At 40.7% G+C, this 27513-nt stretch overlaps 2 protein-coding genes across 4 annotated transcripts; both read right to left on the bottom strand.

Moving 5' to 3' along the window:
- Positions 1-333: 333 nt before the first annotated feature.
- Positions 334-13366, bottom strand: hepacama (hepatic and glial cell adhesion molecule a). The gene is made up of 7 exons (XM_026192188.1): positions 10384-13366; positions 7314-7661; positions 6838-7119; positions 1940-2030; positions 1585-1652; positions 1337-1407; positions 334-1132 (listed from the first exon to the last, which is right to left on the bottom strand). The coding sequence occupies exons 1-7, from the start codon at positions 10478-10480 to the stop codon at positions 770-772; spliced, it is 1320 nt and encodes a 439-aa protein (XP_026047973.1). The 5' UTR covers positions 10481-13366; the 3' UTR covers positions 334-769.
- Positions 13367-13505: 139 nt separating this feature from the next.
- nrgnb (neurogranin (protein kinase C substrate, RC3) b) lies at positions 13506-27499 on the bottom strand. 3 transcript variants are annotated; one of them, XM_026192182.1, is made up of 9 exons: positions 27165-27499; positions 26869-26951; positions 25721-25882; positions 23834-23986; positions 22633-22797; positions 22075-22118; positions 19702-21346; positions 16063-16218; positions 13506-14438 (listed from the first exon to the last, which is right to left on the bottom strand). In XM_026192182.1, the coding sequence occupies exons 1-9, from the start codon at positions 27316-27318 to the stop codon at positions 14415-14417; spliced, it is 2586 nt and encodes an 861-aa protein (XP_026047967.1). In that variant the 5' UTR covers positions 27319-27499; the 3' UTR covers positions 13506-14414. The 3 variants fall into 3 exon arrangements, with proteins under 3 accessions (XP_026047967.1, XP_026047968.1, XP_026047969.1); XM_026192183.1 differs by having other exon boundaries at positions 26872-26951; XM_026192184.1 differs by lacking the exon at positions 22633-22797.
- Positions 27500-27513: the final 14 nt, after the last annotated feature.

The raw sequence follows: 27513 nt of genomic DNA, 5'->3' as shown, positions 1-27513 counted from the left end.
AAACAGATCATATAAAATACAGTTAGATGTAAATCTGTACTATTTAAATTGTTTCCTGCCAGAGTGCATAAAACTCAAGTATTCAAGGAAATGTTTGAGTGACACCTAATGGAGCAGACAAGTATTGCACTTAATATTCAGAACGGTACATCGAGTTCAGCTACCTTACAAAGACAAAGAGGAAGGTGTGTCTTTATTTCTTCTGTGCCGTGTGTAGCCAGCATAACAATAAAGTGTTTATGTAGATATCAGGCAAGACATAAAAGAAGAGTGAACATCTGTAGCAGTTATGATTTTGATAGAAATAAAAGGATCGCTTGATGACAAACTACAAATTATTTAAATAATTTTTATTACCTTAGTTACACAGTGACCTAATGTGGCATAAGGATACAGGGTGTGCTTTTAACTGACTAAAGAAAAATAACAACAAACAAAAACTGTACAGTCACATCTTAAACTTCCCAATAATAACTCAACAAGGAGCAAAATATATATCAGACCCAGAAACTCTTTAATGTCTCAGCATCATATACATTATATACTACATGCTAGTGGACAGGATATAACTTTTCCTGTGAGAGGATATATTTTGAAAGGACCAGAGAAACACTGTGCATAGCCACAGAGAAATAGATGATAAATAATGGAAGACAGAAAGTTAGCTGAAAGTGAACTCATCTATTACCCTAGTGCATCAGATCCATTATTCTCATGGCCGAACACAACCAACAAACTATACATGTACATCACATAACATGAGTAGCTGTCAGTGCTGTGGTGGGGTGTGAGTCTGATCGCTGGTGTCTGCACATTCCACCTCCACAGGCAGGTGGCCGGTTGGGATGCCTACAGGAGGACGGACCTTTCTCACAGGACTGAAACTGCGTGGAGATGAGCCCGGGGAGTGAGCAGGGGAGCGGACAGGGCGTAGGGAGGAACCTGGAAGGGGTTGTGGAAGTGGTTGTGCGAGTGGAGAGGAGCTGCGAGGGTATCTGCGTGGGGTGGACCAGATTGGTCGATCAGTTCTGTGGGAGGAAGGAGGCGGGACTGAAGCGTAGGTAGCGGGGAGACTCGTTTCTGATTGGCTCATAGCATTGCCAGAGCATTCTTCCAGTCGCTCCAGGCTCTCCTGAAATAAGATGATGACACATGTGTGACAGCTGTGGGCTTTCATCGGTGATTCTCATGTAATCAAGACATAGTTTGTAGCAGAACATCAGCTGGACTATGTTCATAGTCGTGACTGTACGAGGTTGTAATTATTATTAACCAACTGACAGTTTAGTAGCAGAGCTGCTGGAAAGGTTTTTCCCCAGATGAAAGAAGGACTTACATCTTCATTGAGAACGTAAAGAGGCATAGGACTCCTTCGACCAAGTGTAGATGGTTTGGGTACAACATCAACTGTAAAAGATGTATGAGTATTATTATGCAGTCCCAGTTTTTTTTTTTAGCTTTAACTTCGTAATATGCAATGTTAATCCTGACTGTTACAATTTAAATATTAGCCTACAGTGTGATGCAAACATCATGAAAGTGCTGTACACAATTAATAGACTGCGAACTATAACTGCTGCTCACCATCATGGCCATTTTCACTTTGCTCCACATACACGGGAGCTCTTTGGGGGACAGGTCTGTGCTTCTTCCTAAAGCAAAATAAATCAACAAAACAAAACAAGAAAACAATCAACTGATTTAAAAGACGCCTTTATATATACTGCAGATCACAGTTTTGTACTATTTTCCCACCAAATGTCTAGAGACTGTGGAGCTGCTTGAGATTCTAGCCACATGTTCAAGTGCACTATCAAAGCCAATGAGAGAAAGAGGGGGGGGGGGGGGGGGGGGGGAAGAAAGAAGGAGAGGAAGAAACAGAGCAGCAGGGGAAAGAAAAAAGACTGGGAGGGGGGGGAACAAAAAGAAAAGGTCTCACTTGGAAGGTTTCCAGCAGGCACACACTGTCACCAGGGTGATCAGGAGGAATATGCCCCCAGTGGACAGGATGATGTATAGCGAGCTCCGTCCTAAACCAAGGTAATACAGAGGCAGAGAAGAAAGCCAGAAAGAAAATAAGAGGAAAGAAGGAAAGAGCTTAAAACACACATGCACACACTTAAATCCTTGTGCACTTGTAAAACTATACAAAGAGTAGTAATATAATCTAAAAATGCTACATTAGTTCCTGATCTTCCCCCAGTGAACATAAAACATTTCTAACACGTCACAAATCTGTAAACATCTGTAAATTACAAGTAACACTATAAGGCATGCTCCACTTTCACTCGTCATGCAGCTCTGAGCCTGTTTGTAGCTATCGATCCATCCTCCACCGAAGGTCGCCAACGTGTTTTTCTACAGGTGGCTTATACAGGACCCTCCATCTGCCTTTAGGGGTAAGGTCTGAAGCAAAAACCTGCATTTTCCTCGACTCTCTAACACCAGCCAGAGAGCACATATTCAGCACCTTTACACAACTTTGATACAGATACTTCTTCCCACATGGAGTGAGAACACCTGATGCAGGTGTTCTCAAAGAAAGAAGCGGTTCACACTCCTCACACCAACTATCAAAAGCTGGGGTGACTGAAAGTCTTGGAAATATGTACTCATAATTCCACTGGTCAGCTAGAGCACGGTTTTCAGCAAACACTCTCAGCGGCACAGGTAAGGGACTCCCTGACTTCTTCCAGAATCCTTTTTAAGATTCTAACGGACTTGATGTTGGTAACGTTGCACATCCTTTCCAATGCATCCATAAAGCAGCTTCTGAGCAGTTTGCAATCTGAATGCAGCAGTCTTGGCCAGTCTTGTGTCAAAGGGGGTCCTTGTCCTTCCTTTGACACAGAAAGAGTAAAGAGGTGCCTTTAGCCAGTGCCGCCTAGAACAGAAGAAATTCACAATAAGATGCTGGACATCTTCAGTGAGCCCAGCAGGTGAGGCCATCACGAAGCCTGTGCCACAAGGATGAGGCAACCAGATTGTTGGCAACCAGAGCTCTTTCTGTGTCGGACAGCCGGAGTAGCAGTCATTTCCATTTAGACAACCTTTCTCCTGCACCCCGTTCCAGTTCTGTTTCTGAAAATGTTCATTACCTATAAATGCTTTAATAAGAATAAAGATGTAAACTTTATTGATCTCTGCATTAAACCCATTCACTCAGTGAAGCAGTGGGCAGCCACCAATCCAGCGCCCGGGGAGCAGTGTACAGGGACGGTGCCTTGCTCAGGGGTACCTCAGGTAGCCATTTAGTGGATTCGAACCACCGACCTTCCAAGCATGGGGGGGACCACTCTACCTACCGAGTTATCCCTGCCCCACCATTCCTATTACATTCCTTCCCAAGCATAAATTTCCTGGCAGGGTTGGAATGTCAACTGTACACCATTTACCCACCAATAAAGTAAAACCATTTACTCTAGCTTTCACAATCCCCACATTTAGGTCATATGTCTTGCAGACATTAAATATATCTCTCATAATAAATACATTTTCTAACATAGATCTGGCTGGGACACAATATGACTTATCTTCCGGAACTTAAAAGTCTGTTAGATAACACCTTTGAAATTTTTTTTATATTCGATGCATAAAAGAGTCAGTGTTCTCCACAAAACAGCAACGGTAGTCTCTACTGAATCTGCTGGATTCATTGTGACTTGCTGACCTCTCCAAGTGAAAAAGAATGTTGTTGGTACATCCATGTCCTTAAGCTTGGTAAAGCGAGCTTGAATTAGAGCCCCTTTAGTGCTCTCCTGAAGAAAATAACTTAATTCCATCTTTTTATGATACAATAAATCCTGCTGACTATTCTGACTGACTGATTGGAAACACTGTTCTTCCTGTTGCTGTTTCTGAATTACCCTCCTAATGTTATCAGTAGATCTATAAGTGTATCGCTGACAGATATCTTTGATTTGAGCTCTCCCTTCCTCCCACCGTGTAATTAGAGATTGAAACCCATTTTTCTTTGATCTCCAGAGATCATGATGATAACACCTTGAATTTCTGCTTTTACTTGTAAAATTCTACCATTAATATGTTCTGTACTTGCCAAAAAGCTGTATGTCCAAAGTGGGCCAAAAATAAAATACCGACCCCTTCGCAGAAATTTGTTCCATAGTTAAAAATACATTGCTGTGCCCAGCAGAAACTCCACTCCACTCTATTTCCATAAAATTATCACTGTGGGTTTCTTGTAGAAAAAATAAATCTAGCATCTTTTGTCTTCAAGTTCTGTAATCAAAGCTCTATTCTGTGCATCCCTCCCCCAAATTTATATTTAAAGAGGTCACCTTTAAATTTAGCAATTGAGAAAAGGAAGAAAAGCAGACACGAAAAAACTGAAAATAAGAAACATTAGTGAAGTCTAACTATCTTGAAATTATTCTAAAGGCGTTTAAGTTTGGAGTCCCTACACCCTAAACTCACAGTTTTGAATCTGAGGCACTTAAGCTCCTGTGCCAGTGCTTCATTAGATAGAAGGGGTGGAACTTCTGACGATGTAATCCAGGTGGATGGTATAGCAATCATGAGCTCATGATTTATTGAAATGAGTGAGTTGATTAACCAACTCAGGTTGCTTAACAAAAACAACTCCCTTATTTATACAGGAAGCGTATGCAATATTTCCATGCCCCACTTCGTCTCAAACTGCCAACAGCAACTGCTCCACTGTGATGCTGGGCTGTGGCACCGCTCTCACTCTCTCAAAAAGCGACAGCGTCCAAAGAGAAGTCACAACTAAAAAAGCCACAAAATGAAAACAATTGTTTACGAATATAACCACAAAAAAGAATATGAATATGGCAAAAAGTGTAGATTGAGTGTGCTGGCATGAATAGTTGCATTGAAGTAGCTCATTACGGTTATCCCTTTCAAACTCTGTACTTTGAAACTATGCAAGCAGAGGAAACAGAGTAGTTTGAAAGCCTAAAGCTGTCTCCTCGTGCAGAACATCACAGTACAGCAATAATGAAGTCAGGATTACTGAGGTCCACTGAAGCACAGCGTCCTCCCACCTGCCTGTGTTTTTTCCTTCTCCCTCCTCATAAATAACCGTCCATTCATTGGATTAGACTGCCTCTCCCTCTCTTGCTCCCTCTCAGCCTGACATGCGGCTCTTCACTGGCGCCCAGTAACAGGCACTCTGAGCCAACTCTGTTACAATCACAGCCTGGATTTGCACTTGTTGTAAACAACATTGTTTGAGAGGCCAGCATGTTTGTGTATGGGTCAGCATGAGATGATAATTGCTCCTGCTAGCTCCTACAGATGGAGGGTTTGTGAATAATGAGAAGAAATTTACTGTGCATAGTTACCTTAACATATAAAGCTATCATTCAAATTAATTTAAAGGATTTTTAAAGATTATGCTGCCCTGCAGTAAGTAGAATTTACACTGATTCCAGTTTAACCAGCTACAACATAAATGCAGTTTACAGGCTATTTGTTTTACAGGCTACATTTACGTTTACAGGCTTTTTCACTGTTAGTCCAATTCTCTGACCTGGCCTGAATGTTATTTTCTTCTTCTTTTTCTTTTAAGCCACTTAACACTGATCTCTGAATCAATCGATCAATCAATCAACCACAGTTGTATATACACATAACAGACGACATAGCAAGGAACCAATTTTAAAGTGCATCTTTAGGTATTTAGGTACTAACTTTAGGTTACTAGCCGGTCACAAAAACACATCATTTGTTCCTATATTTTTTGCCAAATTTATGAAAATACCAAAGATTACGCAGTCCGACTGCCATTAAATAAAATTTTTGCACCAATAAGGTAATTCCTAGAGCTATGAGCTGAACAAACAAACAATCTACAGCAGATGAACAGTATCTGAAAGTCACATCTTTAAGAAATTAAAAAACATCCAGAAAAGTCCTGACACAGGACCTAACAGATGCATCTAACCCTTCAGCTGATCCATCTACTGTTCACTGAAGTCTCATCAGAAATGAGTCGCAGGGAAAGGGTGGCTGTCATGAAGCCAAATTTCACATCTTTGGCTCAGTATCTACAGAAGGAGTCAGCAGAGAGGTACAACTGTGAGTTTCTAGAGTAATCTTATTGAGGTTATTATTGTTATTGTGGGATCATCTTGACAGGGAACTCAACAGAAGGTCGCCAACATTCAAGAGCTTTGAATGTCCACGAAGAAGCCTGGAGAACTATTCCTGAAGACTAATTAAAGAAATGACAAGATACCAAATTTTGACTGCCAAGCTTTTTCAAGATTAAAACATTCAAGATTCAAAGATTTTTATTAATAATTTTTGACGTGTACACAACATACAGGAGAATCAAAATACTGTCTCTCTCTCTCTCAATTTACTGTAGAGAAGATTTAAGAAAGATGAAGGACGCTCTAGGGAACAGAGAAATTTAAACCTATGTGTAGTGCAGTAGTGCGTGATATAAATAAAATAAATATATCCGCTTGTGACTAGGACAGCACTGCAAATGATCAACAACAGCCTGTATGACGGTGGTGCAGATGGTTGCAGTAGAATTAGAAATGTACTGTTTTTGCCTTATATTCTGCACTTTTGTGTTTGGACATATTTTAAGAAATCGTTGATTTCTCCTTCTATTAGCAAAATATAGAGAAATGGTACTTTTGCACATTACTGCATGTACCGGTATATACTTGTGTCTTAATGCAAAATCTTTACACTGCCATACTGCTGCATAGATAATACTTCTTAATGCTTCTTCCAGCTCTGTTCAACTATTATTAAATGTTATCACCCATATCCCCACCCCCCTCTCTTTTATGTAAACACGTGTCTTTTGAGTTCCTACCAGCGTAACTTGCCACCTACTGTAGACAGTGAGCCTGACAGGACTGCTCTTCGTGTTGCTGATGGGGTTCTCCACTGTGCAGGCGTAAATGTCATCATCTGACATCAGAACCCGTGAAATGGTCAGCACCTTTTGGTCATGCGAAAGCAGCAGACGCGAGTCATTCGTCAGCACTTTGCCTCCCTTCAGCCAACTGTAGACAGGCTTTGTGCCATTATCGTGGGAACAGTGGAGGTTGAAGTGCTCGCTGTACTCCAGGACAGAAGACGCCATCATCTGGATGTAAGGCTTGGATATAGGAACTGGGAAGAAGGACAGGGCAGAAGATACAGAGGTGAATGAGATTGAAATGACGTTCTCTGGACAGGAAATTTCATTTTCAACCTGTATTAAATTTTATAGGTCCTAACTCATCTTCCAGTGCTCTGCTCTTGTTGCTCAGATGTTTTGAAACACGAGTAAACTTGGCTATAGAAACGAGAGTAACTCTGCTTACCGTCCACTGTGAGCTGAATGTAGCGCTCTCCAGTGAAGGTGTCATCTGTGATGGAGATTTCCACTTCGTACACCCCTTCATCCGACAGCTGCAGGTTGTGAAGCAGCAGCGAGCCATTCTCAAACACCAGGATGCGGTTGCGATACTCGGGCCTCAGGTTTCCAATGATGTCCGTCCCTATGGACTGCACGACAGTGATCGGTTTCACTTTGTCCTTCTTTAGCTGCCACTTAACAACAGGCTTGTCTGTGCTGCTGCTCGAGTAGCTGACTGACAAAAGGGCTTCTTTGCCCACCGTTCCTCTCACCACCTGGGTTTGGCTTGTGACATTCACTCCTGACACCTCACCTGTTATAAAAAAAAAAAAAAAGGGGGGGAAAGACACAATGGTGAGGTCTTAAACTGATGAGCAAATATAGAGGTGTGTAAAGACAGTGTGAGGCAATGATGCTCTGCCAGTGATTGGAAATACATGTGGAAATTATGCAAAACAAGCTAACAAATGAAAAAAAAAATGCACTAAATGATACTACTAGGCAAATGCAAATAGTCACATGCAATACACAGTTACAGTGCAACACAGGTATTTTACTCAAATGTTTTCCTTTGATTCATTTTGAATCTTTATCTTTATCCCTGTTCAGTTCATTTATATTGCTAGAAATACATGATGAAAAAAATGACAAACCAAAAAGGTGTAGGCTGAAGCCACAGCTTTTATATAAATTATGATGCAAGGAATTATTTCCGACAAAAGAAGAACAAGAAAGAAAATTTAGACCATTCATCACAAATGTAGCTACAGATGAATGCTTCCTCTTCCTCTCTAGAGCAGGGATGTGAAACTTATTCTCCACTGTGGGCCACATACACCATCACTTTATTCTCAAGTCAGCTGGACCAGCAAAACTCCTCATTCTGTCAGTGTAAAGAAGATTTAACTACACATTTAATCCATAAAATATTTTAATATAATAAAAACAAGTGCAGTTTAACCAGCACAGCTCTTTTTCCACATTATGTAGAAATGCTTTTGTAGTAAAAGAAAGATATCTGTCACATTTGAGGCTTGAAGTAAGTCATAAATGTTCAAAATGACAGAAACAGTAATGGCAGCTCATTGCCCAGAGCCCCAGACTACCCTGGAAGTATAAAACAGAAAGATTTTGTTAAGTCATATAAAAGATTTCTGCTTTTTCCTTTTTTTCGTATTGTAAAAAATCCTGTGTAAAAATGTTTTTGCACACTATGTTACGTATTTACCTTGGAAAAGCTCTTTATCAGTACCTAAAGCTGTAAAACCTATTAAATTACAGGGAGTGCCATGTAGCAATGTCCACTTTGCCAGAAATCAAACCAAGAACTCACAGCTGTTGGCATTTGCGCCTATGTGGTATACTCCAAAGCTGCTCTCCTACTGGATCACCCTGATATTTTATACATATGTATTTGAGTTAAAATTTTACCTGCAAATGCAAATCTGCCAAATATTGTAAAACCTGCAGTTCTTAAAGTGAAGTAGTTTAAAGTGTCTAAGAGCATCTATTTGTACTGGGAACTTTTGTGATCACTGCAGTCGTGTTACGCCGCTAGAATACAAGAGGAGATTGTAAGTATTTAAATGCATTTGACCTAAATGTGCAGAGGCCGCCTTGAAATAGAGATAGCAAGTGCTTTTCTCTCGAGTGTCGAAACCCTTTTTGCTCTTTTATGTGAAAAAGAATCGCTTTTACATGACCGATGACTTAAATGTGGGCAATAAATCCTTTAATAACATTTCTGACATGTTTTTTTTTAACTTTCACTTTTTTCTTCTCTCTCTTAACGATCAAAAGGTTGGCACATTTTAGTTTTACTGAATACACACATGCTGGTTTTACTTCAGTGTTCATGTCTTGATTACTACCCTGTTTCTGTGAACCCCACCCTCCTTCTCAAGAATTCCTCATAATCTCCTGGAGTGAACAAGTAATACACTAATTTTGATTTGTGCACCCCAGCTATCCTCCACCCCCACAGGGACATTGGAATAAGGAAATATAGCGTGAGCCACATTTCAGCTTTTTTAAGAAACCCTGTCTTGGAAACCAAACATAGCAAAGCCATTATGTCCACAGTGGAGTTCCTGTAAATCAGCTGTAGCTGGACACATGCAGGTCTGAACAGTGGCTTCGGGCCCATGAGGGGCATCCTACTGTTCTGGCTCAGTGATGGAGAGATCAACCTATGAGAGCGACAGAGAAGAGAGAGGGGAAAAGAGGGAGAGAGAGAGAGCGACCATTCTTGCAGAAAGGCAGTTAGCAAGGCATCGCCTCATTGCCGTGGTAACCATTTGGTCTGCCTGACAGGGGTTGCCAAGGCAATAAGACAAAGGGCATGATTGTTGAGACTAGTTTCCTCCCTTGAAAAGAGTGAGGGAGGGTTAGAGAGAGAAATTCTTTGTCAGTGGTGAAGTTGGAGATGGACACAGGATTCAGTGATTCCACCAAACTCGCCTGCTTTGGGTAAACTGGTACAGCTGAGAAATCAATCCAAACCTTTTAAAACCAAACTCACCGTACTGTAAACTTTTGACACTTGGTCATCATTTCCTCATCTGAAACTACCCACACACTCAGGAGAAGGCCCTGCCCAGTTCAACAGCTCTCCACAAAACTCTTTATCATCACACTTAACCTAGACATCCCCTCCTCGCACGCCTTCAATGGCCTCTCCATGCTCCTTTGAGCTTTAAATGGGAGCCCAATAACGAGCACCACCCTAGAACAAATCCATTGTGCTGCCAACCTCACAAAGTGCAAGGACAAAAATAAAAGCATCAGCGTCTAAATTAACTGGGATTAACTTTGCTTCAAAAAGAGTCGGTGTGAAAGACTTGGATCTTGGTTTTAAAGGCTATCAAATAATAGAAATCTGAAATAAAGATGTGAACTAAATGATAATTATTGTGAATTGGCACACTCAGGCTGTTATTTGCATTCATTTTACTATTTACATTCCTTCAGCAAAGCAGCCTGCAGATCATTACCCTCTTTTTTCTGTTAATAGTCAAACAAAGACTTGGACTTACCTGAAAGGACAAAGACGAGGAGGCCAAGGAGCTTCAGCAGAGGAGGAATGTCAGCGAAACTGCCGTCTCTAGAGGAGGGTTTCCTCTCCACCTTCATCTTGTGTCCTGGGCAGAGTCTTTCTCCCACTTAGTGAGCATGGTTTATCCACCCTGGGCACGTCTCTGCCGCTCAACACTATCCACCGCCTGCCTGCCTGCAACACTGGCCTCTGCCTGGTCACACTGAGCCCCACTCTCCACACAGCACCCCACTCACTGCCAACAACAGCCAACTGTGTGTATGTGTGTGTTTGCATGTGTGTGTTCATGACACATAGTTTAGACGAGCTCCCCTCTTCCCTTTCAAAAAGTAGTTAACAGAAACTCTCTGCTTTTAGTAGATCGTCTGCTATTTTCTAAAAGTTTTTATATTCTTTTAACTACACAAAAAGCAATTCAATGTCGAGTTCAGCTACTTTGGAAAGAAATTCACGCTGGAAAGGACTACTTAATTCAGCCAGAAGCATTTCTGAGCTTTAAGTAGGTTCCTTAGAGCTTCTGGAATCTACTTAAAGCTCAGAAATGTCTGAGTTTGAAAAACAACTCATTTCCCCCCCTCTTTGGCCTATTTTTGTGGCATTGTTCAAACTCCTCTCTGGACTGGAGCCTCACAGTTAACACACAATTTGCTGCTTGACCACCAAACCAATCACACGGAGCCTTTTAGGTATTTTGCTTCTGGTTTTTACGCACTACTGTGTCAGGTGCACGATGCTATGTACAAGACATTCATAGTAATAGCAGCAAACGAAGAGCAAGTATAGAGAGGTTTTGTACCTGCTTTGTCCTCTAGGTGGAGTCAAAACTGCACCAGAGTAGCAAAGTGACATATGAGAAGAAGTCAGGAGCCGGAGGCAAAGCTTAGAGAGAAGATAACTAAATTATTGGAAGTGATGCTAAACTTTTCATAAATCCAAATGCATGTGAAAATCAAAATGGGAATCTTACATGTGAGGTAAAAAGTACATGTGACAATGCAACAAAAGTCAAAATTCAATAGTTCTGTTGCTTTAGATCCTTCCTCTGACTGCCAGTTTGCATGGAGCTCTAATATCAGTTGGGAAGTTTGGCAGTCACTTTTTATTACAGCAGACACGCTGCCATGTGTGAAATCCCCGTATGTTTGATCAGTCTGTTTTCTGGTTTTTTTTCTTTATTTGTTTGTGTGCACTGATGAGTCAGTTGCATTATAAATCATCTCTCCCACCTTCTAAAAGTCTTTTGTCAGGAGTTTTTTTTGGAGCATTTTGTTTGACAACAAAGGGATGTTTTATGCAGAGGAGGAAGCCTGCGTTGATAGGAAGAAGAAAAAAAAAACAAAACAACAAAACCTTCCAGGACTGTGGGAACAGCTGCTGTTGACTACCACTCTCACAGGGCTGGTACTCCTGTGTAGTGAGCCATCAAAGTCGAACCTCTCCCCTCCACCTCTGCCCTCTCTAAAAGAAACACCTCCCATTTCCTCTCATCTTCTTACAGGCTCTAAATCAAGGGGGACAATTTCCAGTCAGCTGAGCGAAGAGGGGACTAGAAACAGACCGAGCCTGTGTGTCTCAGTTAGTTTGGCTGAATGTGTCATAACAGAAGCTATTGTCACTTTTAGACCCCATTAAGACTGATGTCATCCCCACACATGCAGATGCAACACAGTGCATACATGATACAAATGATACTCATATCTTTTGAAATCTGGGATTCTTGCATTTAACAACATCTCCTATTAGCTGATATTTGTGCAGATGTAGAAATAAAGCTCATATTTTCTGCACACTGCCCACTTGTGTATCCTACTCAGAAAACATGGTCTCTCCTAAGATGGCGAGGGCAGTCATAACCACTGGAAAGAGGATAATTACGCCCCCTGCTGTTTGTCCTGGCTTATTCTTCTCTAATTATCACCCAGGAGACCAGAAATCTTTGCACACTGACAGACTGAGGAAGAAAATGAACTAACCAAGCAAATCTTTCTCGTGATTTACTCTTAAAATGGTCCGGGTCAGCTTTAGTTAAGTGCAAGCTGCGAAGAGAAGAAAATATTATTCTTTAGTGTGTTTAAATCTGGCTCTCACATGATGATGTATTAATATCCTCACACGATTTTCCAGCTCATGTCTCTCTCCCTTTTTTTTTTTTTGTAAAACTGTCTTTTCCATCACCTTCAGAATTCAATCTACAGCACGAAGTGGGTGTTGTGCTATGTTTGGAGGTGTGCAGGATATTGATTGTTCACCCACAGTCATTAAAGAGACAGGAGAACGTGGCCATGGCACCTCTGGGACTGAGTAGGAGAAAAGAAAGAACAGGTCCATATAAAACCCGTAGAGGATGTTCATGAGATTTGCGGCTGAGAGGAGGAAAGTCAGCTTGAGAAGGAAGTGTTTGCGCTCTGCCTTTGCGAAAAACCGCCGCAAGCAAAGGCGCTGGCTGTTCCACCTCTGCAGCTGGCGACGTGCGAGCGACAATAAGTGACTTTAACGGGATCTGCGTGATGAAGTACGGCTCGTGTTTTTCCTGTTTGAGAATGCGTGTGTGCCGTTTGAGTTTGTGCAGTTCGCTGTGTGGCTCAGATGTGTGTGGGTGTTCTGAGTGGGTGCACCGGGAGACTGAAGATGCTCTATCCTGTTTCTCATAAAGTGAACAAGACTGCCTCGGCAGATGAAGCAAAATTGTGTTATTCTTTTGTGATTTTGGCATGTAATGTAAAACGGATATACACAGAGAGTGTTTATGACAAGGCAACTGCTGGTGGATTTACATGATCTGAACATCTAAAAAAACATTTTTAGTACAAAAGAGTTTTGTGTTAATCATTCATTAGAGTTGTTGTTAGAACACTATTTCAGCTTCACTGAAACTGCTTTTAATTGCCAGCCTTGCTTATGTTCCACAGAAAAATGAGCTGCTTTGGCTCCTGTAATGTTTACAAAAAACACCAAAAATATCAAGGATTTAATTCACGGACAAAGACTGAGGTGACAGACACTTTAAAGCAGACATCTCACTGAATATTTAAGGTGGATTTATTAGTGTAATGCCACGTCTCTACACCGAAGTTCAGCAAGGTACTATTCAGTTTTTTTGTGTTTTTTTTTTTTTTTTTTTTTTAAGCATGAAGCCTCTGCATACAGGGACAAAGGATTTCTACACACCCGATTTAACAGAAGTCAAACAAGTAAATCCCACCAACACAACAACAGAGCATACTGAACCAGTGTGTTATTATTTAAAGCTGTACCAAATGCATCTGGAGAAACAAATAAAGAGGAGTGTAAATTACTGCATGCGTACTGTTCTGGAAGATCAGATTTATAGAAAATGCTTGGAAATGTGGAAAGAACGATTTCACTAACTATGTGACCAAAAGGATAAACAAATAGAACATACATAGCTACTTTTCTTTTGATGTTTTAATCAGTCTTGTAAGCAAGTCAAATAGGTCAAGAACTGTCAAGATACAAGCACATCAGGAAACAATGCAAAATAAGAAGTCTTTTTAAGCCACTAATCACCCAACGTGATGCGTACGAGGTTTACACACAGAGCATATGAAGTGATCCATCCATAAAAAAAAAGAAAGAAAGGAAAAAAAAGCTCTGTTTAGCATTTAGAGGACATTCATTTTCACTTTCACAGATCATCGTCTAAAAACTAGCACACTACCAGAAGTTTCACAAGTACATGCAGTGAGTTGCAAATTCTGGGTCAAAGACATCCGTACTGATGAGGCTGCTGAAGAAGCAGAGAAGGAGTGTTAAAGTTCACAAAAAAAAAAAAGAGAAGGGGAAAAAAGATTCACATAACACACCCTCAAAACTGTTCATTTTCTACTGCTAATTTGTGTTGAAAAAAGACTCCTGGGGTAAAAAGGTCTGCCTGAAAGCCAGCCTAGCCAGCGTATGCCGGCTGTCTCTCACTACCTTGCTTTGCCTCTTTCTCTTCATCCAGGTCGGGACAGGGGTGTCACTGCTCTGGCACAGATGTGTCGTCTCTCTCTACTGCCCCCGATCTTCCTGTCTCTAAAAACAGAAACCGGCATGGCAGTTATGCACCGTATAGGACTTGAAGGAAACTTTAAACTGAGTTTCTATTTAAGGGCGGTTCATTTCCAAGAAATATGACTCTTACGATGAATATATATAACAAATATGATTAAAATATATGTTTAATTTTAAAGAGATAATGCAACGCTTAGAACTTGATTCCTTATCATGGCCGATAAAACTGACGAGCACTTCAGCTGTAAAAAAGGGGGTCTGCCCCTGTGGGAGGTGCTTGTGACGCTTGGTTCCAGTACGACAGGCCCATTAATTCTGCTTGGCCCTTTAAAGCATATAGTGTACCTAATGCACCTGAAGCTATAAATACTTCTCCTACATAAGGATACAAGGCAGCCAGCAACTGGGTTAGGAAGAATCACTGACGTAGACACCTTGTGTCAACCTCATCCCCAAAGAAAAAGCTCTTTTGTCTCACAGGGGGAAAAAAGTGGCATTTTGAGAGCTAGGATTCAAAAGTTTTATATCTTCAAAAAGTTTCCAGTGGTCCAGATTTAAAAAGACAAACTATGATTTGAAGGAACGCAGATGTGCAGATTCGGGAGTTTAACTTTTACTGTTTTTATCTTTGATCTTGGTTTGCAGAAGGCAGAAAATCCATCTAAATGCAGCGTGTGCTCGAGCTGAAACAGAACAAGTCTTCACACTTCTCCAGTTGCTTACAAAAAAAAGAAAGAAAAAAAAAAAGCATCTGTTGTGACAATGTAGCTTGACATTTTTGAAACTAAACTGAACTCGGATTAAAGTCTTTTATCACTGGCGCGTTCACGGTAAACCTGGAAAGAGATTCATGTAGCAGAAAAAAATAATTCAAAGAGTCAATCATCTGTTGCTAAATGAGTCAGATATGTATTTCATTAATCACACTTGGTTTGAGCCTCAAAGGGCTCTAATAGTTGTATTTAATTATGTATACAATTTAAATGGATTCTTTTCCTGCTGTGTAAATGGGGAAAAAATGGCTCGTGTTCCTGCATTATGCAGCATTTGGAACATCCCTAAAACATCAAACTGTGCTAAATTATTTAACAGTAAGCCTAAAATTTGCTTGCTTATCATTTGGAGAATATTAAATTGCTTTAACTGCAAGACTCAAGAGACAGTTTACTAAAATGGCACTTTAGTGTCACTGTTATGTTACAAGGTCTTATTCCCCTTGGATAATATTGAATATTTCCAAGATTATACCTTCTAAAAAAAGAGGAGGACAAAGTTTTGAATTAAAGAAAAAAAAATCGATTAAAAAAAACTGGATTAGATCCGGCTTCATCCCTTCATCATGCCATTTTGCCGTTGAACAAGCTGTGCAATTCACAGCAAAAATGTAAAATTTCGTTATTTCGATTACAAATTAGGCTATAACATAATCAGGTCATTTACAGCAGTGTGTGGTGTGACAAGTTTGACACGAATCTGCAAAGTGATAAAGAAAAAGTCTTGTTTTTCCGAGTACTGTAATTTTTTTCCTCATAAATTTACCTGTTCTCTTACCTTATTTCACTCCTTTTGGGGCTGGCTACCTTTAAAGTCTTATCCCTAGATTCTACACCACTGACCTGTTGAACACATCCCCAGTGATGCTCACCTCCTCCCCTTCTGTTTTGTCCTCTGGCTTCAGCTTCTTGCGAGTCATGTGGCCACGAAAGCCAGCCTGAATCTTAGCAGCAGCCCTGTTGGCTTCGGGATCATCCAGGGGGATGTCCATTATGTCCTCCTCCTCCTGGGGCCGGCTGCACTCCTCCTGTGTAGAGGACCACAAAGTATGAGTGAACAGATTTCATGTTTTTCTTCATGAAACACTGGTGGGATAATCTCATGTTCATAACAGATTGCAGGACCATATTTTGTAAAGTTAACCATATAGGTTGCACTGTCTTTTTTGACAGCAAGCAACTTGTTCATTCTTGTTACACAACTTCACTGGGGCTCTTAGGAGGTCAATGGCCCGCTTTTTCCTCACTCTTTCCCCTCTTGTCACATACAGCATATAATACTGCTGATTTCATCGTTTAGCCTGGAAAAGCCATTATCTCTCATATCACAAAACATAAAGCAATGCACAAAATTGATGAAAAAGACTGCGTGGTAGTTTAATGTTTGTGGATAACTGTAGTTTCATCAAGCAAAGCTTAAGTGAAGTTAGAAGTCACCTTTCAAAGAAAAGATAAACTTGTAATTCTGCCGCATTCAGCGTAAAAAAAAAAGAAAAAAAGGATGACCCAGCGAAAGCGTCGCAGTCACAGCAGCCTCTCGTTCAGACACTAAAAGTACAGAATCCACTGTCCCAAAGGAAACATAGGGTGGGTGGAAATTCTGGCTTGTCACAAACTGTCAGTGGAAGAGTGCCAAAGCTGTCGACGAGTTATGTAAACACAAATTCAAATCGTGTGGCAAACGCATATCAGCTACACCCCGTGCTTCGCTTATGGTAACAGACTGACATTTCACACAAAGGCAGCCCACAGAATGATCCCACTGTCATCCCACTACCTCAGTGAAGCAGTGCATCATGTCTCCAGTGAAACCCCTCCAGTGTAGGAGTGTGACCACCCACCTGTTCAGCCAGCATTCATTAGCCTCTCTGTCTGACTGCTCACTGAGCAGCCCGAATCCAGATCTTTCACAGCAGCAGAGGTGCAGGGTTGCTGCTGCACTGGATTTTTCTGGCAACACACCTTCTCAGTCTTACTGTTATTGAGTTCCTCGAGGGCTCTTTGATTTATTCTGACTCAGATTGATTTGAAATATTCTGGTGAAAATTCTCTTTTAATGTGATGAAAATAGCTCGAAATAGTTTTATAACAAGCCTTTATGTGGAAAAAAAATATCATTATTTGAGGACCATGAAACCACAGTGGTTACCATATACTGCACTCAAGGCAAAAAGAAAAACACACACAGCGGTGTGCATCCGAGGACAACCACATTTGGCAACTAACAAACTATAACTGTACATGCATCCACCTGGAAAACTGATCAGTGCCTAAAAATAGATCGAAAAATATTTTTGAAAAAGTTCATCTGAAGCTCGTACTTACGTTATGACAGTCCATTTCTTACTCTCAGAGATGATTTCAGTCTTCAGGTGAGATGACCTGCTATGACTTCTGTGCCCGAATTTCTATGTGGACCAAGCAAAAGCTCTCTTTAAACGAGTCTCCGGTATAATACAGATGTCTCACTGGCTCTTACTAACAATCACTGTATGTTCAGTAACACCCGCTCACGCACAGAGTGAGAGGGAGAGACATACAGTGAGAGGGAGAGAGAGGGAGAGCGGCAGCAAGGGAACGATTGAGAGAGGAAGAGGAAGGGAGGGAGAGAAAGAGAGACCTCCTACAAACATAACAGCATGTGTTCATCTTTTCAGTCTCATTAGGGTTTCTGACCTACTGTGTTCATTTTACAGTTACAAACATGTAACAGAGCTTAACATTCACTAAGAACAACCTGATGACTGAAGTAAACGAAACAGGCTGGACTGTGCTCTATTTCTCTCTCAGCAATTTATAGCTTGACAGTTTTTCCCACAACTTAATTCATCCTGGATGCAAACTAGGAAAGACTACCACATGCACCAAGCACCATTAAAATTCACACAAGTTGCAGTGTTACAATAACAAACTCCCCAAATAAAAACAAGTGACAAACTTGGAATTACTATGTAAACCAGATGGCCATAAAACAATAAATGCTGACTTTGAAAATTCTACAAATAGTGTGAAAATAAAACTGTGTAAGCATCTTGGGCTATTTTACACTAGGAGGTGTTATAAATTTATTAGAGGCAGAGTGAGCTAACAGCCCTCTCCATCCCTCTGATCCCAGCTGGTATAGCCGCCCACACTCCTCTGCCAGCCTCAGAGACAAGACGGAGAGAGAGGGAGAAACAGAAAACATCCATTTATCTGAGTTATATCTCTGACATTAACTCACTCCTGCTGGTTTGCTTGCCATTCACATTCAGACAATATGCCAAGTTATGCAAACGCCTAATTTCACTGGGCTGACCTGCTTTATCGATCAGCTAACTTTCTCAAACTGGGTATTTATATTTATACTCACTGGAATGAATTAAGAAGTCGATCCTGCTTTCATGAGTGCATCTAACACAGTATTGAGATGATTAATGTATAGGAATTTCGTTGTGGGCAGTTGTAAATAGACAGTTAAAAGCATAACAGTCCAACATTACAGGGGAGAGCTGCTAGGTTACTGCTTGAGCAGCTGGATTTACATTTATACACTCCACAGTTTTGCTGTGTTTCAGCTAAAGTCAAATCCATCGCTAGGTAGGCAAATACAGAAACTCATGTTTAATCACTTGGTTAAAACTGTTATTAAAAGGTAGATTACTGATACAGAGGGTGCCTAGCAACTATCAGCATCACCATCTCCTATTAATTCCATGACGACATGAAGAGAGCAGGATGGTGAGGGGTTACCATAGTAACATAGTCAGTACCCCTTCCTACACTCCTACTTTGTGTGCGTGTGTGTGTGCGCGCGTGTGTGTTTGGAGTCCTGTTGGTCCAGACAAATCAGACGGGGCTAACTGTGACAGCAATAAAAAAAAATTACAGGCTTAATTCACAAGACAAATTGTTTAGTTGGTCTTTTATGATGACAGATTAGAGAATCAAGCTTCAATCTGTGGAGGCAGTGGAGGCTCCCAGGAGGAGTGCGGCAGGAGTGAAGGCCTCCGACGGCCTCTTCCGCGTGCCCAAATGTGAAAAAAAGACTGATTGCGCTTAACTTTGAATGTGAAATTCCTGTAGATTTCAGCTGAGATAATGACATTCAAAGTATAAGTGCAAACTACCATAAGTCATCCAGAAAAGGAACTATTTCGAAGGTATTTTCAATCACCCACCCCCAGATCCACCGAGGGAGAAGAAAATGAAGGCCTCTGTTGATCAGGCTTGTCCTCACAGAGGTTATTTATATAGGCTACCTGAGACAGGAATGGAAACAGAACAAACTGTAGCCTAGCTAAAGCCATCTCTGTGTCAAACATTCATCCTCAGCTGGCTAACAGAAAGTGGAGGCCATGAAGTTAGCTGCCAGGGCGCGTGTTAAACTCAGTTTATTGCTAATTTTTTAATAGGGTCATGTCTTTACTGTGTACAATTATTAATTAATACCTTTAAGATGCAAAGTAGCTTTCACATTTTAACGATAAAGGGAGGAGTGAACACCCAGTGTTAAAAAGAATCAAGATTACCTTGTCGGTACTCTCTTGCACTGTGGTGTCCTCAGGTAGCCTTTCTTCTCCTTGGTGGACATCAGCAGCCCAATCTGCACTGTGAGGGAGCGTGATTTTCTCCTCCTCATGCATCATGGCACTTTTCTCTTGTATTTCAGAGTCAGTCATCCCCTCTCCAAGTTCCTCTCCTTCCTTTGATGTGACCTCTTTTTCCTCCACTGTGTCCTCTGGCTGCGACCATACAAGTGTTATTCGACTCTCCTCGTTCTCCGGTGGATGTTGCGCTCTCTCCTCAAAGACTTCTCTCTCTGCCCCCATTCTAGCCATTGATGTATTTGACTGGGTTGCTTGTGATGAATTATTTTCCGCCCCACCATCATTAATTTCCTGATCCCTTGTCTTGCTGTAAACCTTCTTGTGAGTTTCTTCGATATCTCCTCCAACCACATCTGTCATGTGGCCTTCTTTGAAATCAGGGTCATCTGAGCCTGTCTCTTTTTCTGAATCTTCACTCTTGAGAAATAAGGCCTCACTTAGCTGCTCATTATTTTCAATTGCAGGATTGGTTTCATACTCTTGGTTCTCTTTTTCTGCCTCTGTGCTATGCTGATTTAATGAGCTGGTGTCCTCACCTTTTTCCTTTTCATCATCATCATCATCATCACTTAAATTGAGGTCATCTGTCCATTTGGCCCTGTTAACTCCCTTTTCAGCTTCATGTTTATGGCTGCCTTGTGTATCAGCATCACAGTGGCCAGTTGGAATTGCAGTAGTGTCCTCTGACTCTTCCTTCTCTCGCATTTCTAATACATCCATCTGTAAGGCATTTGTTGAACTCTGTTCCTCTGGCTGTTTCTCCGCAGCCTTACTAATCTGCTGAGCTTCTGGAACATCTTCAAAGCTAATTTCAACCAAAGAATCCTCCTTTGGAATAACATTACCATCTAAGCTACCCCTGCTATGAGCTACACTTTCATGAGTCTCCCCAGAATAAGCTTCAGTCTCTGTTCTTTCCTCGTTTCCTTTGTCTGGCTGATCCTCTGCTTGTTCTCGGTTGTTCTCAGTGATTTCAGCTCGAGCCACTGACGATTTTACAAGAATGTCCTCCGGCTGGTGTTTCAGATTTTCTTCACTAACACGTGTAACATTCTCAGCAGTTGCTCCTTTCATTGTTCCCTCTGTTCCTTCAAGCTCTGCAGCGCACACATCCACATCAGCTAGGCCAGAATACTGAATGACTTCCACTGGCTCTACAACTTCAGTATTTTCCTCTTCTCCTGAATCGACAAGCTCCTCGTGTGCAACTGCTGGTCCTTGTTTGTTAACTTCCTCATCTTCTGATGCTATTAACTCCAGAGCACACACATCCACATTTGACAGCCCTCTGAATGATGACAAGTCAGTGGGCTCTAACTCAAAGTGAGGTATATTTTGGTCTGGAACAGTTTTATTAGCCGCCCTGTCAACTTGATCAAATACAGTTACTGCTGGATCGCTTTGGTTGTCTGTGCCACTCGGTTCCTCTGACTGTGCAGCTGCTGTTCGGAACCTGTAGACTGACTCTTCATTGTCTGTGTTTTCAGTCTTTTTTGAGACATTAGGGTGCGAGATTTCATCTGAACGACTTGATTTGTCTTCAATTCGGGACTCAAATGATTTTTCTCTAAAAAGTAAAAATAGAACTTATGTAATTAAAATGCTCATGAAATGACAGAGCAAAACAATGCTTTTCAAAAGAGAACATGTAATGATGCCTCTGTAAAACTCATCTGGAAATTATGCTTATCTTCCTGCAGCTGGTGGTCTTTTTTTGATGAGTTCTTCCCTTTCTCCTCAACCTTGGCACTGCAAATCTAACAGTGATTCCATTACTAAGCTGATGAGTTTCTGGTATTCTAAGCTTTTGTTCCACAATGTATTTTCCCTTTTCTTGATAACATCCCCTGAAAATGCCAAATTTCTATAGGATGTGTGGCTATTAAATAAAGAGAATGAACTAAATGTAAGCTTAATACTGCATTAGCAACATTAATTAATTGCAAACCTTCTTACACTACAGCATTGATTTTAAAATACTGATTATTTCTGGTTTTAAAAACGTTCAGCTTCCATGAGACTGTTATAGTGCATGTCAAAAAAATATCAGTTTTATTGCGAGGATAACTGCAGTCACGTGACTTTTCTTTTCTAGTTTTCCACAGCGACACAAAACCACAACTGTGCCTACAAAAAAAACAATAAAAAACCTTAAACCAAATGACTCCAGAAGCACTTCAGCAGCAAAAAAACAATGCTGTATTTCATCATCATCACTCCTCTCTGTCCTTTCCCTCTCGTTCCTCCTCTCCCTTTCCACTCGCGCCTCCTGACTGCACATCACATGAGACTCACTTGGAAACGGTCACCTCTGTTGCTGTTTCTTTTGAAGTGTTAGTCTGAAAAACAAACAAACAGACACAAAGAAAAGTCTGCAACAGTGAACTGAAAGTAGCTGCTGAACAGAAACAATCTGCTTTGATTTGCAAATGATTTAAACCCTATAATTAGTTGGAAGAAAGACATCACGTCGAGTGCTGAAATTGAGAATTGTTAATATCTTCTGAAAAATGCCGTGCTGATTTGTATATTGATTGGCAGCCGTGTGGCGATATATATTTTTTTAATTTAAGAAAGGGACAATAAATCACCTAAAATGTAACCCTTAAACATCACCCCAAACCTTTCAGTTCAAATCTATTACTTTAATCTCAGAAAGTTTTTTCCAAAAAGGAATAAAACTGTTTATGCTTAAATAGCCATTTTCTCCATGACTTACCTTAGATCCCTAAGTATAGTTGCACCTGATGGGATTAGCCCTCTTTAACTGTCTTATATCTCTTATCCTAAAGTTCAACAACACTGACTTGAGTCCCCTTGGCTGCTGTTAAACACATTTCCTGTGTTGCTCACCTTTTCCTCTTCTATTTTGCCCTCCGGTTTCAGCTTCTTACGATCCATGTGGCCACGAAAGCCAGCCTGAATTTTAGCAGCAGCCCTGTTGGCCTCAGGGTCATCCAGGGGGATGTTCATTATGTCCACAATGTCCTCCTCTTTCTGGGGCTGGATGCCCTCCTCCTGTGTAGAGCCACCAAGTATGAATTTATGATGCTAGAGGAGCAGATTTCATGCTCATATGGGAACGAGTTTCTTCATCAAACACTGGAGGAAGAATCTCATGCTTAACAGATTGCAGCACCATATTTTGTGAAGTTAACCATATAGCTGCACATTTGTTTTGCTTTTTTTGACAGCAAACAAATTGTGGTTATTCTTGTTATTAAGTAAGTGCAATGGGGCTCTTTGTCACTTCAAAAGCCAACACCATTTCCACAGGTGTAGAAAATAAAACAGCAGCCACTCAATCTGCCTTTACAAACATCTGTGAAAAAGCTCTGATGAAAATGTTTTATCACTAGCAGTTTTAAAGTATATCTGGAAGCAGATATACCAGAAAAACCCCCTGAAAGATTAAATCACCTGTGGTTAAATTAGTCAGCTACGTCTTTCATTAATCTCACTTAGCCTCAAAAAGGCTCTAAAAGGTGTATTTAATTATGTATACCATTTAGAGGAAATATTTTCCTGGAGTGTAAATGGGAAAAAATGGCCTGTGTTCCTGCATTATGGAGTAAATGGAACCACCTTGAAACATCAAACTACGCTAATAATTATTGAAGAGCATGCCAAAAGTTGTTTTCTTATCTTATATAGAATATTGAATTGCTTTAGCTGCAAGACCCAAGAGACTGTTTCCTAAGATGGCACATCATGGCTATTTTTATGTTACAAACTTTCAGCCTCCTTAGATAGTCTTGAATATTTATATGAGGTTTAAAGTCTTGAATTTATGAGAAAAAAAGATTGTGTTTTTGTCCATAAACCTCATTACTTCATAAAACCTCAAATGCAAACTGGGAAAACTCAAAAGTGCTCTGTGTAAAATACAACAGGATGAATGTAAGTGGCAGTTTGCTTATAACTTACCTATTTCACTAAGTGTAGTTGTTGTACCTGATAGGATTAGCCCTCTTTAACCGCCTTACATGTCTTATCCCAAAGTTGAACACCACTGACCTGAGGCCCCCTGGCTGCTATCTTCAATTTTACTTACCTTTTCCTCTTCTATTTTGCCCTCTGGTTTCAGCTTCTTACGATTCATGCGGTCACGAAAGCCAGCCTGAATTTTGGCAGCAGCTCTGTTGGCCTCAGGATCATCCAAGGGGATGTCCATGATGTCCTCCTCCTGGGGCCGGCTGCACTCCTCCTGTGAAGAGAACCACAAAGTATGATGGTAGAGGAGCAGATTTCATGCTTATATGAGAAAGTTTTGCTGTGTGAAACACTGGTGGGAGAACCTCATGCTTAACAGACCGCAGGACCATATTTTCTAAAGTTAACCATAGATGCTGTACAGTCTTTTTTTGACTCGAGTGAACTGTGCTTGCAGAGCTTCTCATCGGCTTTAGATAACTGCAGTTGGGCTCACTGTCACCTCAAACCAGTGTACTTCTAGTCACAAGCCCAGATTAATGGGGATGGTTGCTGAAAGGGCATCCAGTTTAAAATCTTTGCCAAATCGAACAAACATCAAGAATGAGATTTCCATACCGGATCAGCTGGGGCCCAGGTTAACAATGACCGCCTCTGGTGCTGTTTGCCAACAGGGTGCCGGTGGAAACTGTGCTACTGTTAGCCAAAGACAAATGAAGAGTAAAGGCGGAAGGCATGTTAGGAGGCAGTGAGAGAGAAGGAAAGCAAAACAGATTACATATGTGTGAATACGAGGGAGACAGGTGTAAGTGAAGCTGCAAGGAGTAGAGGTAGCGAAGGTATATGAGTTTAAGAAGAAAAGAGTGCAGGCAGGGTGGAGTGGGAGGGGATGAGTGTCAGAGATGATTTGTGACAGAAGGAGAGCATAAAATCGAGTATATCAGAAGGTCAACTTAGGTAAAGCAGCTTGGAGACAAAGTTAGAGAGGCAAGGCTCGTTAGAGTGGTTAGGACATGAACAGAGGCAAGATGTACTGGACAAAAGAAGTTAATTATGGAGCTATCCAACAGGAGGAAAAGAGGAAGACCACAGATAAGATTTATGGATGTAGTGAAGGAGGACATGCCGGGGGTCTGTGATAAAGGAGGATGCTGACCATGGGGTGAGATGGAAACAGATCCACTGTGGTGAGCTCTAACAAGAATAGCCAGAAGAAGAAGACGAATATACCATTTAAACTGATTTTTTTTTCTCTACTGTGTAAATGGAAAACTGTTTTTGGAGCATACCTAAAACATCAAACTATGTTAAATTGCCTAAGACCATGCATAAAATTTGTTTGCTTATCATGTACTGATTATTCAGTTGCTTTAATGGTAGGACTCAAGAGATGTTTTATTAAGATGGCACATTAGTGCAATTAATCCTCGAATAGTCATGAATATTTCCAGAAATGAGAGAAAAATTGTGTTTTTGTCCTTAAACCTCATTATTTCATCAGACAGACCCAAGACTCAAAAAGTGCTCTCGATAAAACACAGCAGCAAGACTGTAAGAAGCAATGGTCATATTGGTCTCTCTATTGCAATGTAGGAGTAGTACTAAAGTTGGATCTTTGCCGTCTTGCTGTTGAACAGGCTGTCCAATTCATGGAAATGTCTCTTCAAATGTCCTTACTATGACTGTGCTTAAGTCTGTGGTGCAATGAGCTTGATCCAAGTTTGAAGAATGAGGAAGAAAAAATAATTAGTTTCACTTATAATTTTTTTTTTGCTTTAATTCTCAGAACACTCCTTTATCTTTTGTAAAACTGAGTTTTTCCCTTAAAATTTCCTCTTGCATCAAAGACAATATCAAACTTTTTATTTAGCAAATTCATTTTTTTAAACTCTGAAAATTTTCCCTAAAATGTTTAATTGGTTTATGCTTAAACAACTCATTAACTGCCTTATATCTCTCATACCCAAGCTCAGTCCAACTGGCTGCTGTTGAACACAATGTTGCTCACCTTATCTCCTTCTTTGACCTCTGGCTTCAGCTGCTTACGAATCATGTGGCCACGAAAGCCAGCCTGAATTTTGGCAGCAGCCGTGTTGGCCTCGGGATCATCCAGGGGGATGTCCATGATGTCCACAATGTCCTCCTTCTTCTGGGACTGGCTGCACTCCTCCTGTTTAGAAGACCAACAAGTACTAGTTTATGATGGTAGAGGAGCAGATTTAATGGTCACATGAGATTTCTTTTCTCTATCAAACACTGGTGGCAGGATCTCAAGCTTCACAGATTGCAGGACCACATTTTGTAAAAAGTTAACCTTGTTTGTCTTTGTTTTATTTCGCATTGGAGGACTAGGGTTTTTGCAGCATGAACAGCCTGTTTTTCAGAATCAGAATACTTTATTAATCCCGAAGGAAATTAGTCATAGCAAATGGAATCAATCTAATTTAAGTCCAGACTTTGACTAGGTAACACCAAAGCCTTGATTTTGTTTTTCTGAGCCATTTTGAGGTGGACTTTTATTTGTCTTTTACTTGCAGACCTTATTTCTTATCTGTTCTTGTGTTTCTTTAGACCATGTCATGACACCAGGTAGGTTTTTCTCATAATAAATGAAATCTTTTCTTGGAAACATTAGAGTGCGACAAACTAAAAAAATAAATAAAAATGAGAAGGCACTGTATTTACAACAGCACACATTTGCAGTATAGGTCAGAGAACTAAACTGGCCTGTTTGCAGTTAAAACCTGTCATCCAATAAAAACTTCTGGCCCATTGGAACCACAATATATGACAAAAAAGAACAACAACTGTTGAAATAATATGCCGAGCAACTAAAGGCAACATATGCTTTCAAAACCAGTCTTTGGAACATTAGCCCGCAGTTTTCTTGGTGATTTTTTTTTAAATGTTTTGTCCAATTAAACATGAGCAGATATTACATTTATATAAAATTCTAATTAAATTTAAAGTTATTTTCAGCCTTTAATATCTGTTGGTACCATTTTCAGGTAAACACAGAGTTGGTTTTCTTTTTTCTTATTGAGTATCTTGTATATCACTGCATGTTGTTTCGTGTTACAGTTTACACAGCAGTCCAACTCTTTGGGGAATGAGGTTGCACAAGTATGGTGCGACCATTACCTAAACTTATACAACTACCTCAGGGCTCTTGAACGCATGGTTGTTGTAGAATCTATCTTCCAGTTTAGCAGCCCACTCGGCAGGGTCCATGCCACTCTCTGCAATGACAGAAAAGCCGTACTTTTCAGGTCAATTCAGTTTCATTTACATTATGCAAAGTCACAAGGACATGCTAGTAATTTCGAGGAGCTTATGGGAAATATGATAGGCAAACTATTACAAGTATTTAGCGAAGAAAAGAAACATACACAAATCTTTGAACGGGACATACTGTTACTTCATCACGTTAAAAGTTAGAAAGTTATAGTTACCTTGTCTTTCTTTTAGAAGAGCTTCGAAGTACTGCGCGGCATATTTGGGGATGTCTTCAGGCTGGTCTCGTAGGACTTCACGGGTCAGTCCCTCTAGTATGGTACCAAATCCTCGCGGGACCCGCAGGTGAGTGTTTGAGAAAGGCACTGCCATTTTTTAAGGGGGCACAAACGTCTGTGACAACTAGCTCTAAACGACTCTCATTAACTGACTTCAGAATACCAGAAACCTTAACAAAAATTTTTATGAATTAGTCACAGTGGATACCTAAAAACTGGCAGCAACCCCAAACCAACTGTTCACCCCGGAGTGTTTTGTTGATAGTTGTTTCTAAGCAACGATTAGCGC

Source organism: Astatotilapia calliptera, chromosome 14 (genome assembly GCF_900246225.1).
Source record: "Astatotilapia calliptera chromosome 14, fAstCal1.2, whole genome shotgun sequence".
NCBI lineage: Eukaryota > Metazoa > Chordata > Actinopteri > Cichliformes > Cichlidae > Astatotilapia > Astatotilapia calliptera.
This window is presented reverse-complemented; position numbering and strand designations above follow the sequence as displayed.